The sequence below is a fragment of the Dasypus novemcinctus genome, chromosome 10 (genome assembly GCF_030445035.2).
Source record: "Dasypus novemcinctus isolate mDasNov1 chromosome 10, mDasNov1.1.hap2, whole genome shotgun sequence".
NCBI classification, from domain to species: domain Eukaryota; kingdom Metazoa; phylum Chordata; class Mammalia; order Cingulata; family Dasypodidae; genus Dasypus; species Dasypus novemcinctus.
This window is the reverse complement of record NC_080682.1, coordinates 28,331,025-28,346,417: the sequence shown is the minus strand read 5'-3', so window position 1 is coordinate 28,346,417 and position 15,393 is coordinate 28,331,025. Positions and strand designations below refer to the sequence as shown.

General features: G+C 46.0%; 1 protein-coding gene across 1 annotated transcript; it reads right to left on the bottom strand.

The window, feature by feature from the left end:
• Positions 1-10,717: 10,717 nt before the first annotated feature.
• On the bottom strand, positions 10,718-12,532 carry LOC105745367 (endogenous retrovirus group K member 5 Gag polyprotein-like). Its single transcript, XM_012522081.2, has one exon. It carries the CDS (start codon positions 12,530-12,532, stop codon positions 10,718-10,720), a length of 1,815 nt encoding a protein of 604 aa, XP_012377535.2.
• Between the last annotated feature and the right edge of the window lie 2,861 nt (positions 12,533-15,393).

Here is a 15,393-nt window from a genome sequence, read left to right as displayed (position 1 = left end):
CAAATCATATTCTAAATTTTTAAAAATTTGCTTCCCCTAAGTTTAACTTGATCCAAGGTAATGAGAAATTTGACAAACTTAAGCTATGACTAACTCTAACCTAATAAATCATCCTTCTTTTAGTCCTGAAGTCTGGATAAACTAAAGGAAGAAAAAGACATACCTACAATAATAGTTGGAAATTTCAATACACAAATCTCATCAATAGATAAAGCATTTAGAGGATTAATAAGACAACAGAACTTAATCATATAATACACAAAGTAGACCAAACAGATATATAGATCATTGCTTTCCCAAACATGATGATATACATTCTTCTCAACTGAGCATTGATTATTATTCAGGAAATACCATATATTGTGTGGAAAACAAGTCTCAATAAATCAAGAAAGTTTGAATTATATATAGCATCTTACCTGGACAAAATGGAATCAGTCTAACAATCTAAAACTGGAAAATTAAAAAAATACAGTCATTAAGAAACACAGTCTTACATCATCAGTGGTTCAAAGAAGAAATTGCAATGGAAATTATTAAATAGCTCATGAGAAATGGAAACAAGGACATAACATATCAAAATCTATGAGAGGGAGCAAAGGCAGTGTTGAGAGGGAAATTTATAGTCATAAATGCTTACAATAAAATAAATGAAAAAGCTAAAATTAAAGAACTAACTGCATAGTTGGAGGAACTACACACACACACACAAACAACTAATCCCAATTCAAGCATAAGGTAAAAAATAACAAAGACTAGGGTACAAATAAATGGATTTGAGAATTAAAAAACAATATAGAAAGTTAACAAAACCAGAAGCTGTTTATTTCTCCTCAAAGACTGTGGTGTTCTAGGTCTGGCTGGTAGTCATTCTTTGTCCCTGACTTTTCTGTCAAATGAAAATATATTGTGATGTCATTTTCATTTCTACTCTGAATCCATTGATTTCCAACTTCTGTCTTTTCCTTCCTAATCTGAATTTCATTCTGCTTATAAAAAACAGGAGAAATGTATCACAACTCAAATGGATTCAGTTCATCACATCTTAACTAAAAATAGCATCATCATTGTCCAATTATTTTGGAATGGCTTAAGTTTCAGAACATTATTTTTTTGTAGTACATAATTCAGTCCCAAATAGTTTTTATACTTTTGGTTCTTATCCTCATATTGTTGCGTCATCTTGTCATGTCAGTGCCATTCCTGGACAGACTGCACTTTCTTTCGCACTAGGTGGCTCTCTGTAGGGGGTGCTCTCCTTGCACGTGGGGCTCCCTTATGTGGGGGACACCCCTGTGTGGCAGGGCACTCCTTGTGTGCATCAGCACTGTGCATGGGCCACCTCCACACGGGTCAAGGAGGCCCGGGATTTGAACTGTGAACCTCCCATGTGGTAGGCGGATGCTCTAACCACTGGGCCAAGTCTGCTTCCCTATTTAGTCCATTTTTAGTGAATAGTTATATATGGTGAGAAATTGGGGCCACATTCATTAATTTGCATATAGCTGTCCAGTTTTTCCAAAACCATGTTTTGAAGAAACAGTTCTTTCATCATTGAATGGGCATGGCATCACTTTCAAAAATAAATTTTGCATAGACAGGAAGGTTTATTTCTGAACTCAGTGACATTCCATTGGTATTTATGTCTGTCCCTACCAGTGTAATATGTTTTGATTACTGTAGCCTTGTAATAGGTTTTAAAAATAGAAAGTATTAGGGTTTCAAAATCCTTCTTTGTTTTCAAGATGATTGTGGTAGCTTGATATTATTTATGAATTCCAAAAAGAGATATAAATTATGTGTGTAAACTTGTCTGTTCACTGGGCATGGTAACCTTTGATTGTATTAGATTCAGCTGAGATGCCTTTGATTAAATTATGTTAATATTAGGGCTTTGACTCATCCACACCACTAGGGTGACTCAGTTTGAGTCCCCACCCACTTTATGGACATGCAGTCAAGGAGAACACAGAAGTGATATACAGGAGAAGAACATAGAGGAGTAGAGAGAGCTCCATAGATGCAGAAGAGGAGAGCACTTGTCAGCTTTGATCCTGTAGCCCTGGAAAGAAAGATAAGCTATTTGCCTCATAGTTTATAGCTGACCTTGTGAAGAGAACAGAGTAGCTGAGCCCAGAAAGAAATAAGACCACCAGCCTGCAGATGAGATCAGAACAAGATGGGTGCATGGAGCCTTAAGAGGAGAAAGGAAGGCTGAACCCTAGAAGACATCACCTGCCATCTTACTTCAACACATGGCAACAGATTTTAGTGAGGAAGTACCTGTTATGGCACCTTGAGTTGGACCTTTAGGGCCTTGTAACTGTAAGCTTCTACCCTAAATAAATAACCTTTATAAAAGCCAACAGATTTCTGGTACTTTGCATCAACACCCCTTTTGCTGACTAATACATTGATTTTGGATACTTGGGCATTCACTATTCCATAAAAAAATTGTTGATTGGCTTTTCCATTTCTACTAAGATATCCCTTCAAAATTGGATTGATATTTCTTTTAATATGTAAGTCTTGTTGGGTAGAATTGGTACTGTAATAATATTTGACACTACAAAGATGAATTATATTGGTAATAGTGGAAACATTAGTCCCTGAATATGATGTTAATTATAGGGTTTTCATATATGACCTTTATCATTTTGAGTTAATTTCCTACTACCCTAGTTCTATGATAATTTTAAAAGACAGGTGCTGAATTTTGCCAAATGACTTTTTTGCATCAATTTAGATGGTCATGTTTTTATTTGTTTTACTTTATTAATATATGGTGTATTACATTAATTGATTTTCTTATTTTTAACCAAGGCTTACTGGGATAAATCTCGGTTATGGTGTATAAATATTTTAATTTACCTACTGTTGGATTATGTATGCTAGAGTTTGTTTATTTTTGCATCAATATTCATAAGGGATATTACTCCATAATTCTTTTGTGGTGTCTTTATCTGGTTTTGGTACTTGAGTGAGGCTCAGATTATAGAATGAGTAAGGAAGTATGACTCCTAATTCATTTTTTTGGAGGAAGAGAGCAAGATAGGTGTTTGTCAAGTTTAATGAAATTTTCATTGAACCCATCAGTTGCTGTGAATTTTCTCATTGGAATGTTACTGATTTCATCTCGATATTTTTAAAGCTACTGAAATCTTCTATTCCTTCTTGAGAGAGTGTGAATAATTTGCCAATTTCATCTAGGTTATCTACTTTCTTGGGATGCAATTCTTCATTTATTTTTCCTCTTATAAGCTCTATTTTATTAGAGTGGAGTGTATGATAAAGCCCTTCCTTTCATTTCCAATGTTAATTATTTCTCTTCTGCCTCTTTTTGTTTTTGTCGGACTAGCTAAAATTTTGTTGATATTTTTCATCTTTAGAAAGAACAACTTCTGGTTTAAGTGAGCTTTCCTCTTGTGTTTTTTTCTCTATTTCATTGATCTCACTATAATATTTGTAATTTCATTCCATCTTCATTGTTTGGAATTATTATGCTCTTCTGTTTCAGTACTTCAAGTTGTGAGGGCAGGTTTTATATTTGATTTTTTCTCCTTTTTTTGTTTTAATTATTCAGAGTGATGCATTTCCTTCTAATTATTGCTTTTGCTTCTTATATATGGTGTATTATGCTTTGTTTTTGTCCATTCTTGTAAAAAATGTCTTTATTCTTAAAGAATCATTAGATTACATAAATCTTACATCAAAAATACAGGGGATTCACATATACCCCAACCTCTCCCCCTCCCTCAGTTTCTCACATTAACGTCTTTCATTAGTCTGGTACATATGTTACAATTGATGAACACATATTAAAACATTGTGACTAATCATGGACTATAGTTTACATTATGGTTTACACTTTGCCCTGTACAATTTTCTAAGTTATGACAAAATGAATAATGGCCTGTATCCATCATTGCAATGTCAGGCAGGATAATTCCAATGTCCCAAAAATATCCCCATTTTATACCTATTCTTCCCTCCCCCTCTCATTGGAACCTCCAGTGGCCACCACTTTTATATTATGGTACAAATTTTACCTATGCTAGAATTATAGTAATTCTACTTTAATCCACAGTTACATTGCCCCCTATATTTGTTCATTCCTTAATTTTGAGAATTTTGGATGGTGCTGTCAACTCTGACACTTGAGAAGGGGCTTAGATACCATGAGAAATATTGTTGGAACTGTCTTGCTTGCAATTGTAGATAACTCTATTTTTGGGGGGATGGGTGTTGTCCATTAACAGTCTTTTGTTAATTGTCCTGGATATGTCCAATAAACTGGAGAGTAGGTGTTGCAACTCTGCTCAGATTCAAGGCTCAATCAGCATATGAACAGAGTGAAGATTTAAACCTTCGAAATACAAGTATAGCGGTAATTTTAGTTTCAAATAAAAGGGACAGGAGAAATTTGTAGGGAAATTATACATGAGTCTAATTCTATTACATTTGGGAGCTTATTTTCCAAAGTAAATTGCACTGACAGGGTGCCTGGTACCTGAGCTTGTCTGCCCTGACTCTAGTATCTAGGTGTTTAGCAATAATAAGTTTACATAAAGATAACAGATATGAGATTTTATTTAGGTTTTTTGACAATGCTGGAGAAATAAATTTTAAGAGCACTTTGAGTGAGTTAGGCCAGTAATTTATTTAGGTAGGGAAGGAAGAGAAATGGGAGAAAAACATATTAGGGGTCTCATGTAGAGAAGAAATGGCTGAAAAGTGATAAAGATGGCTGATTTACAAGCTACAATTTCCTATTATAGGTCATAAATCCCCAGGTTTTACTTGCATGGCCACATGGCAGAGAAAAATGGAGCGAGTAGCCAGCAGAGAGTAGGGAAGGGGTTACTGATGTTCTTTCTCATGGACTTTCTGCCAGGTTTCAAATCCATCTATTAATTCCCTATCTTACTAGCCTGCTTCATTCTCCCCCCTCAGAGAGTTTACACCTATAATCTTTAAGGGGTGTTGAAGGGAGATGATCTTTCTTTGGTTAGAGGTCATAGGCCCTACTTGACAAGGTGTAAAACCCTGCTATTCTGTTTTGATTGGAGGAAGACAGATCTGGCATCCTGTATGAAGCAGGATGAAGTTCTCATATGGCTAACAAGGTGTTGATCCTGGAAGAAATAAACTTAGAATTTTGAGAATATCTGGTTCTACTAAGAGGACACTGGTCTACAGAAATAGAAAAGGTTAGTTGTCTGCCAAGGCTGCATTTTCCCAAAGTTGGTGGAAAGAGTATTCTTCCTTGAGTTATTTTATGCTGTTGGTTAACTCTGGAGAGAAACTGCAGTAGACAATGGGGTTAAGTATAAATTGCTAATTTTAGTTCTTATAGTAGGAGAGAAGAATGGGAAGAGGCATTGCCCTTTTAGTTGTTAAAGAAGATGAAAAGAGACAAGGTTTTTTAAAGAGGTGTCTGGTTTGCCCATCCCCTAGCAATAAGCATTTGAACTGGAGTTAAAGGGAACAGCTGACCTTGACACAGCTGCTACTTAGCTTTTTCTCTTGCAGAAGTTTTTCAGGCCATTCAATGACTGACATGCATATATTTTGTTAGGTGCTTCTGGTGAGCTGGCTCTTTCTCAAGAAGCTGGCTTCATTTGGAATTAGTACCCCAACCTCGACATTCCTTTAAATTTAATAGCTGTAGGAGTGATCAGAACTACAGAGTAAAGTCCTCTACATTTTGGCTTTAATTGAGAATTTGGCTTATTTTATTGCTAACTTTGATTAGAACCTGGTTTTCAGGTCCTGAGTGAGGAAAGGTTGCCCATGGACCATTTCAATAGGGCTAGGCTGAGGTGGGTTCTAGCCACCTCATTTGCTGTTTCCCTTCTGGTGGGAGAACATTTAACCCTGGTAAGATGGCATGTGGATTTGCTGGTCCTTTCCAGGGTATGAGTGGGACAGGTTCTGGAATAAGAACTAGGACAGAGACTTGGGTTAAGCACATTCATTAACTATTCAGAAAAATGATGTTTATCAGGACTTTTAAACATGTTTAATGTCCTTCTGCACATGATTTAGAATAGAAAAGATATTACCATAATTATCAGACATATATTTAGAATGGGATATAAGTATAGTACTTAATACTAACTAATGTACTACTCAATGCGTAAGTTTCTCTTTGAGCTGTAAGTAATAGATTTACACTTTAGGTTTGCAATACCTTACATATTATCACTTCATGGGAGCAGGCCATAATGTCATTTGTGTGTAAGTTTTACTCACAGTATTCTGGTGATTATTGCTCCACTTGGGATATCCTTTACAAAGTGAGTATTCTGCCATAGCATTGACCCTAGAGAGAGGCTAGGTAAGGAGTTTCCAGTATTCCACCAGTCTGATGCATAGCACTCTTTGGCACTATGAAACAGTGTCAGTCTGGAGGCAATATTCATCACACATTTGGCTGTACTGAGTCATCATTGGCTGCTGCAGGAGTTTGAAACCATAATGTAGTTTCCATCAACCTCAGGAGCACAGCCAGAGCGCGACTGTGAGGGTGGTTTGCGTGAGTGCAACTGCGGCCGTGGTGGCTGCGGCAAGAGCTTTGACGAAGACGAGGGCAATGATGGTGGAGAGGCCGAAGTCTCTCTTCTGGCGGCTGTGAGGGGTGAGAGACGTTTGCGAGAACTGGCGTGGATCGAGAACTGGTCCGGCCCAATCGTTGACTTCTATAGGAATCCAAGCAACTGGAGGGCGTAATATTAGGAAAGCGTAGGAATACAAGGGGCTCCAATAGTTAGAAATATTGCAGGTGGTAAGGTTGTTTAGATTGAGACAGGTAAGGAAGGCATGGGGGGTAAACGGTAATTTGTGGCTGGTAGAGGGTGGAGTTGTGTACTAGATGTTGGAGAGCCCCCTCCGCTTCCCAGGAGGCGTTGACGGGGAGTGACCACGTGCCGTTTTGGACTGTACAGTTAGGGTGACAAAGAAAGGCAGTAATGTCAAAACAGGCAGAGGTACCGTAAAAATACTGTTGACCAAAGGCTGTTCTAAGATGCTGCCGAGGGTCTCTCCTCCATCCCCAGGTGGCGTTGGGCATGGCTCCTGCAGAGGCAAGGGGGCTGACCCAAAGGCTAGCGGAGGAACTGTTGTGGGGGATTCCATAGCAGCGGACAGCTGAGGTGCACTCAGGCCAAGCGAGGTCGGAGAGCCAGGTGGGGGGGCGAACAATTGCTGGGCAAAGGGGAACAGGGGGACGGTAGAAGGGAGTGAGAGAGGGAAGGGGGACGGTATTGGGTGGTAGGCCAAGAGGCGTTGAGGCTGAGGAAGGAGCCAGTGCGATTCGCAGGGGTAGAAGACACCTCCCCTGCGAGGCCCCCGGTCAAGAGCCTGGCGCAGTCGTGAAGGCTCTTGGTTAGCGAGGAGCAAGGGGGGAGGGGGGAGGCATAATCTCCTGCGGAGGAGCGAACGTAAGCAATGCAGTTGGACCAACTGGTATTGCAAGTGGTGGTGGAGAGGAGCAGGGCATCTAGGGTAGGGGGGCAAGAGAAGCGTTGAAAGAGACCGAAGCGGGGACTACGTTGGGTGCGCAGGGCAGGCCCAACGAGCAGTTAGAGAGGAAAAGTTTGGGGAAAGAGGGGCTTTCCGGCGTTAAATACAGAAAGCCTGGAGGGTGCTGGACAGCGGCCCACAATTGGACTGCATGCCCCGGAAGAGGCCCACAGAGACACAACAGGCCCCCGAGAGTGAGCAGCAGACGTCTTCCATCTTGATCAGGCATCGTCACCGTTTTCTGTGGGTGGAGTTGGGTCTTCTGTTACAGGCCGGATTAGTCGCCCTGGAATCCACATGGGTTGAGGTTCTGAATCTGGAAAGACACAAGCAAAACCCCTCCCTTGGGCAAGAAGGGGGGCGGGCCCTTGCCAGTTATTGGTTTTTGGGTCTTTCCAGCGGACTAGTGGGGTGGCTGTGGGTGCGTATGAGGGGCCCCAATGCTTATGTACTGGTGATAGCCCATCCTTATCAAAGGATAAAAGGTTGTGGTGGATGAGGCAGGCGGTAACTATATCGCCTGGCGACAGGAGCGGGTTGGTCTCCCTCTCCTTATGTATTAGAGCCTTTAGCTGTAGATGTGCTCGCTCAACAATGCCCTGGCCCTGTGGGTTGAACGGGATGCCAAAGTGATGATTGATGTTGTAGAGGCGCAGAAAGGCCGCGAAGGCCGCGCTGCGGCAAGCTGGTCCGTTGTCTGTTTTCAGGTCCCAAGGGACCCCCATGAAGAGGATGGCCTGTCGGAGGGCCTTGATGCAGTATTTGGCTGACTCGCCCGGTAGGGGGAGGGCATAGCACAGATGAGAAAAGGTGTCAATAGCGACGTGCAGGAACTTAAGCCTCCCGAAGGAGGGTATGTGGGTGACATCCATTGGCCACCTCGAGTTGGGGCACAGCTTGCGGGGGTTAACCCCTTGGGGCTGCAGCGGCCCGAGGGGCAGTAGCAGAGCACAGGTGCAGCAGCTACGGACTAGGTGCTTGCACGTCTGTATGGAGAGGTCCGGGAGCAGCCGATGGATGGTGCGCGCCGAGAAGTGGAACTTGGAGTGCAGTAGCTTGGCTTGATTGACGAGGTCACCCACGGTGTTTAATGCGACCACCTGCAGTTGGACTGTGCGGTCGGCGGCTTCATTGCCCTCCGCCATCGGGCCAGGAAGACCAGAGTGGCTGCGTATGTGGGAAACAAACCACGGGTGCCTCCTGTTCTCGAGTAGGCTTTTGAGAGTAGTAAGGGCTAAGTCAATAGCCGAGTCAGTAGGGAAAAAGATGGCGAAAGCCAGGATACTGCAGATTTGGTAGACATATAGGCTGTCAGTGAAGATGTTGATTGGCTCACTTGCACCCTCGGAGAAAGCGAGGATGACCACCTTGAGTTCCCCCACCTGGACGGAATCTCCATTGGCGAACACCCACACTTGGGGGTCTTCCGTGTGACTTGAATAGATGACGGCTGCATATTTCCACTTTGAGGCGTCTGTGAAGATTGTTGTAGCATGGGGTAAAGGGCGGCGAGATGGGAAGGGGTGCAGGAGCGGAGAGAAGGGGAGTTGTGAGACACCTTGGATGAGTCGATGGCGGGGAAAGTGATTGTCAAAGCTCCCTCGGAAGACCTCGGCTAGCACTTGCATGTCCGTGTCATACTGAAGGAGGCTAGTAGTTGTCTTGGTATCGAAAGGCCAGATAATAGTGGCAGGCTGAACACCGTAGGTGTGCATGCTCTGATACACCAAGTCAGTCGCTAAGGAGATCCAGACATGAGTGACTGGGCAGATTTTCCGGAGTCTGCTCTTGGCGGTATGAAGTCAGAGGAGGGGCCCATTCCTGCCATAGGAAACCTGTAGGGGTCCCTTGTGTGGGCAGAACAAGGGCGCACAGTGGCATGTCCAGATCATACCGCTGTAACTGACAGTTCTTCAGCGCTTCATTAACCACAGCGATTGCTCTTCAAGCGGCTGGGGTGATAGTGATTTTCTTGGCGACAGCACCAGGAGGAGCCTCCTGTGACCGCAGCAGGCCGAAGAGGGGATCTAGCTGTGCAGTAGTGATAGGAAGGGTGGTTGGAAGCCAGTTGATGTGCCTGCAGAGCTGTTGTAGCTCCGTTATTGTCATCTTGGGCGGGAGGTGCAGTTGAGGTGCGAGCCGAGTGACAGTGTTTCGCACCTGGAACCCCAGGAAATGGAAGGGGAGGTGGAGTCGCACCTTCTCCACCTGAACTTGTAGCCCCAGTTGTGCCAGGAGCTGAAGAAGGCGACTAACAACCTCTCGCAGTCTTTGTTGGTCTTTATGGGCTACAAGGATGTTGTCCATATAGTGGATGATGAACGCCTGGTCTCTGAGCGGCGCGATGGCTTGATGAACATAGAGCTGACAGATGGCAGGGCTGTTGCGCATGCCTTGCAGCAGGACTCTCCATTGAAAGTGAGCTGCTACTCCCTGGTGGTTGGTTTCTGGAACCGTGAAGGTGAAACGTGGTCGATCCCTCGGATGGAGAGGGATCGAAAAGAAGCAGTCCTTGATGTCGAGAGCGGCCACGTGCATGTTTTGAGGCACTGCCGTAGGATGCGGACACCCAGGCTGAGGCAAGCCCATCGGCCGGATGTGCTTGTTAATCTCCCGGAGGTCATGGAGGAGACGAAACTTAGAAGTTCCTTTTTTCTGAATGACGAATATCGGCGAATTGTATGGGCTGGTAGATGGTTCAAGGTGTCCTGTGTCAAGCTGCTCCTGGACTAGACACCGCAGCACTGTGAGTTTGTGGGATGAGAGAGGCCACTGCTCCACCCATATGGGTTCCTCTGTGTCCCATTGCAGAGGAGTGGGCATGGGAGTTGTAACGCGAACAATGGCGCATTTCATTGGGGGGGAAGCTATGTGGTGAGAACCGCTCCACTTTGGTGAAGAATGTCTCACCCCCAAAGAATGTAGGAAATGGAGTCCAATATGAGGGGGCAGAAGGTTCCATGTTGGCCCTCCTTATCTTCCCAGTAGAGGTCGCTGGCGCATCGGTGGGACCGGGAAGTGCCCGTGCCTCTGACAACTCGCGGTCCTGGCTCAAGGGCCCAGTGTTGCGCAGCTGCAATGGAGACGGGGATGCAGGACTTCTCCGCGCCTGTATCAAGGAGGCCTTCGAGCCACTGCCCGTTGACTCTCAAGGTCATTAGGGGCTTCTGCTCCCCTAGAGGAACAGTCCACATTATGGCAGAGGGGCTCTTTGGGCAGGGGCCTCTTGGTGGCGGGGCTGAGGCTTGCCCCCTTTCGAGTTTAAAGGCAAGCGCTGTGAGGGGCGCGAGTGGCAGTCTTGTGCCCAGTGATATCCCTTCCCGCATCTGGGACAGGGAGTGGGAGGACCGCGCCGTGCTTGCGGAGCTGGTGGCGGGGCGGCTCCCTCTGCCCGCTGCGGTGAGCGTGGGAGACCCCTGGCGTGGGGGCACTCGCGAGCGAAGTGGCCCATTTCACTGCACTTGAAACAGTCTGACGAGATCACTAGGGCCGTTGCAAGGGCCTTGGCCACGGCGGTGGCTTGAGGGTCGATGGCTTTACCGGCGAGGACCCAGTCGTGGACCCCTTTTTCGCGCATGTTCTGGATGACAGGCTTACACACCGCATTGGCTTCCTCAAGGATGAGGTCTCGGGCGAGGGCTAGCTGGGCCTGTTCCCCCACGACCTTCTGCTGGCAGGCCTCCATGACCCGCGACAATAAGGTCGAAAACTTTTCGTCCCTGCCCTGCGTGAGCTGCGCGAACTTCTGGAGCTGGGTGGCTGACGAATTGCAAAACGAGCGTAAAGCTAGTGCCCGCAGTCGAAGCCAGAACGCTGGCAGGGCATTCCGGTACCGCTGAGGGTTGGAGAAGGGGCCTGTTCCTGTATACGCCTCGGGGGGGTCTCGGACGCTCATGCGTGCATTCTCTGCTATTTGTTTTTCAGCCTCAATCTGGAAGTGCGCTCTCCAGTCTATGAACTGTCCCGGAGTTAGGATGGATCGGCCAAGAGAGACCCAATCATATGGAACCGCTAGCTGCGTGCCCAGCTCCTCCAGAAGCTGCTGGGCGTATGGGCTGCCCAGCCCATCCTCCTTGACAGCCCGTTGGAGAGTTTTAATCTCCTCCGATGAGAAGGGATACCAATCTTGAGGGCGCTGCTGGGAAGGATTGGCATTTAACGGATATAGGTGGGGGGTTGGCGCAGAGGGGTAGCTAGGCGGCGGGCTCGTAAGTCGCCTCCAAGGGCTCATGCCTTCCCCAGCTGACGCGGGAGCTGGGGATGGACCCACTTTCGGTGAATCCCAAGATGTCGATTGCCTGGCTTCCGCCGCCTCTGCATGTCCCCAAGATGGCGCCAGCCCTCCTTCCGGCAGACCCCAAAATGGCAGCTGTGGCACTTCCGGCGGGCCCCAAGATGGCGGCTGCCTCATTTCCGGTGGGCCCCAAGATGGCGACAGCCTAGGAAGGGGCGGGTAAAGGTTTCCCGCGCCCGCGAAGGCAGGCTGGGCGGGGCAACCCTCAGGCGGGGGTGAAGAAGGAGGAAGTTTGCCATCTTTTTTTTTAGTGGGGTGATCGCCAGGACAGCAGTCATCCTTATGGCAGCCCTCCCGCTTGGGCGGTTCCTCCTCAAGGGCGGCATTTACTCGCGCGGACAGGGATTCGGTGTCAGAATCAGGGTCCGAGGTTACTTGGTCTGAGGAGCACCCTTCACCAGTGGTATGGCAGGGAAAGGCCTCTTGCGGGGCAGGGGCACCCTGCAGGCACGACCGGATCGCAATGAGAGTGGGAAGCAAGCCCGGAGGAAAGCGTTTGCCCTCATGCTCCATGGCTGAGGTGACGCGGTCAATAAGCCGTGTGTAAGTCACTGGGTCCCACAGGTGGCATGTGGAAAGCCACGGGTTGAAGGGCAGCAGAAGGTCCCAGTACTTCTGCAACTGCCGCAGGGACACCCGGATCTGATTGGTGTCCAAGAGGCCCGCAAGTGCCCGCACTTGCGGAGACTGGCGGGACGATAGTCGTCCTCCCATGCTGCCTGGGACCGGTAAGGGAGAGGGGTCCTTACCTCGAGAGCGTGGTGAAGGGGTGAGGCGTTGTAGGCCCCATGTTTGGGCGCCAGATGTCGGGCGGCGGTGAGGGGGAGAGACCCTAGGCAGGAGAGGGCTCTCGGGGGCTCTCAGGCGCAGAGGACGTGCGGCGCTACAGGGAGACACCACGGAGACCAGGTCTGTGTGCAAGTCCGTTTATTTGAGGAAGTGCTACAGGTTTTATACTGATAGGGGTTGGCGTGTAGCTAACGGTTTGGCTAGAGAGGGGGTGAGAGGGCGGAGATAGCAGGGGGGGCCTTTCCTGGCAGTCTGATGGCTACACAGGCGTATCAGCTAAGTTGGCCAGAAAAATAGCCGTCTGTGGGGACAGGGCTACATTAGCCAATAACTCAAATGGAGAGGCAACCTGTAGTGTCTTGAAAGTTTGGTTTGAATGCACAAGAGAGTTTGACAATGCTGAAGTTAATCTCTTGAACAACTTTGTGAATTTTTTCACCTTTTTTAGCAGTTAAATAAATTCCGTGTGTGATTTATAAACTAAATTCACTAGCAAGAGTGTATTGCCTTTTAAAGACTCAATTCTAGATTACCTTTCACCATTATCCAATTTGGAACAGGTGAATCCCAAATGTGATTTCCTAGGCACAGGCAAACTGATAAAGTTAAAAACAGATTTCAAAGTTGAACACAAAGTTAAGCACAGATTAAAACAGAGAATTTTATGCCTTTAGCATTTCTAACAACTCTATCAATTTAATTGATAGCACATGAGTTTTCTTTATTTTGGTCACTATTCACAACTTTTATAGGCACAATTGAGTTTAAACTGAGAAATTTGAAGTTTATTTCCTCATTTTTTAAAGGAGACATGACATGAGGTTTCTGGGTCTCAGGTCTTTCTGTTCTCTCTTTTTTATACTGGTTTATGTGGAATTCAGGGTCCCATACAGAGGCTGATCTTGGCTATACTGTGGTCTTGTGGACCAGCAGTAGGCACAATTGCCTGATTCCTAAGAGACTCCTATGGGGAGTTTGCTGGTAGGCTAGAGACTGTGCCCATTAATCTAGAAAGAATAAGAAGCACCTTTTAGTTGACCATTTTGGCATTTCAGAGTCCTAGTCTGACTAAAATTCATTGCTCTGTGTAACTTGGAGCTGCAACCCTGTTTCAGCATCCTGAAAATTTTAATTTTCAGAGTTTAACTGCCCCACAAGCATCCTTGTGGGTAGGTTTTTGGGGTATCTGATTATGGATATCAGATCAATGAACCCAAGGCAACTTGGTGGGAGGACTGAGCAGTGGTCCCAAATCAAAGCACATAAGATGTTTGTCCCAGGAGATATCTGGCTGCTCTCTGAATGGATGAGCCAAAGGAATGGGGGTTATTCTGTTTCTTGCTCTGCTTCTTGGAACCCCTAATTCCCATGGTCCAAGACTGATTGACCCAAACAGAAGTTCCTGAGTTCAATCTCAGGAAAGTTTGGCTGCTCTATGATTCCTGCCACCCCAGGGAATCATAGAGCCCCTGCTGCCAGGCTTTTCTGGGCAGTCCAGGGCTTGGGAGACAGGCTGAATACATTTCAAACTGAAGCTGCCAAGCCAAATGATGGTTTTTCCTCCTGTCCTTCCAGAACTTTTTGACACAGTTCTATTGTTTTACTGTCCGATAGTTTCCCAGTTAAACCAGTCATCAAAAGACCGGTAAGTGATTAGTGGTTAATTTTTCTAACTAATAGGCTTTAGGACCCTAAAGCAATAGTTTCTTTGCTAGACAAAGGCACTTTCCCAGTTTCACAGTTTTTAAAACATACCAAAGCATTCTGACACAAACCTGCAAAGAGAAATTCAGTAGCAAGAAGTAGAAAGGTAAAACATGGGTAAGGGTTAGAAATTGCAAGAGTGTCCTGGCCTGTGACACCCTTGGGAAAGGAAACTCTCACAGCACCCATTTTGGCTCTGCCTGCTGCCTTACTACTTCATTCACACAGGTAGCTGCATGGACCCAGAAACCCTTGGGTCCCTGGCTTTCCATTACTGCCATGTACTCCCTAGCGGAGAGGGCAGGAGAAGGTAATGGTCACCAGCCTCCACCTGCTTAAAGGGCTTGAAAGAGTGGTGCAGTGAGCAGTGAGTACCTGTCCTGTGCCCCAGCCCTCCTGACTGAGGTTAGATCTAACAAGTTGGGGCATGAGGCATGGATGCAGACATTTTCCATGCCCCAGCCCCTTTCCTCCCAGGATTATGCCCTGTGGGGGCTCATAAGTGAACCTGTTTAAAATGGAGAACCAAAGGAAAGTATTAAACAGACTGTAGGCTATAGTTTCACTCACCAATAAAGTCCTTGCTAGCGTGCTAAATAGATTTTATTTATTTTTTGTCTGTGCTGGAAAAATGAATTTTAGGAACATGTCAGGTGAGTTAGCCAATAATTTATTTAAAGAGGGAGGGAAGAGAAATGGGAGAAAGTAATAGATTGGGGGTTTCAGGTAAAGAGGAAGGGGATGAAAAGTGATAACGAGGGCTGATTTACAGGCTATAAGTCCCTATTATAGGACATAAACCCCCAGGTTTTACTTGTGTGGCCACATGACAGAGGAAAAATGGCAAAAGAGGCATGCAGAGGTCAGGAATGGGTCCAGAGGCAAGAGAGAAAGGTGAGAGAACACTCAGGTTTTATACACTATAAATTATTCCACCCCTTTGTTAATCGCAGGGGAGGGGTTTCAACTATTTGCTGTTTTGATTGATTGCCCCACCTAGTAATCCCCCAGTGGGGACTCAATGATAATGTGCTTGGGGAATATCTAGGGCTTTTCCTTGCTTTGTCTTTGTTTTGAATAGC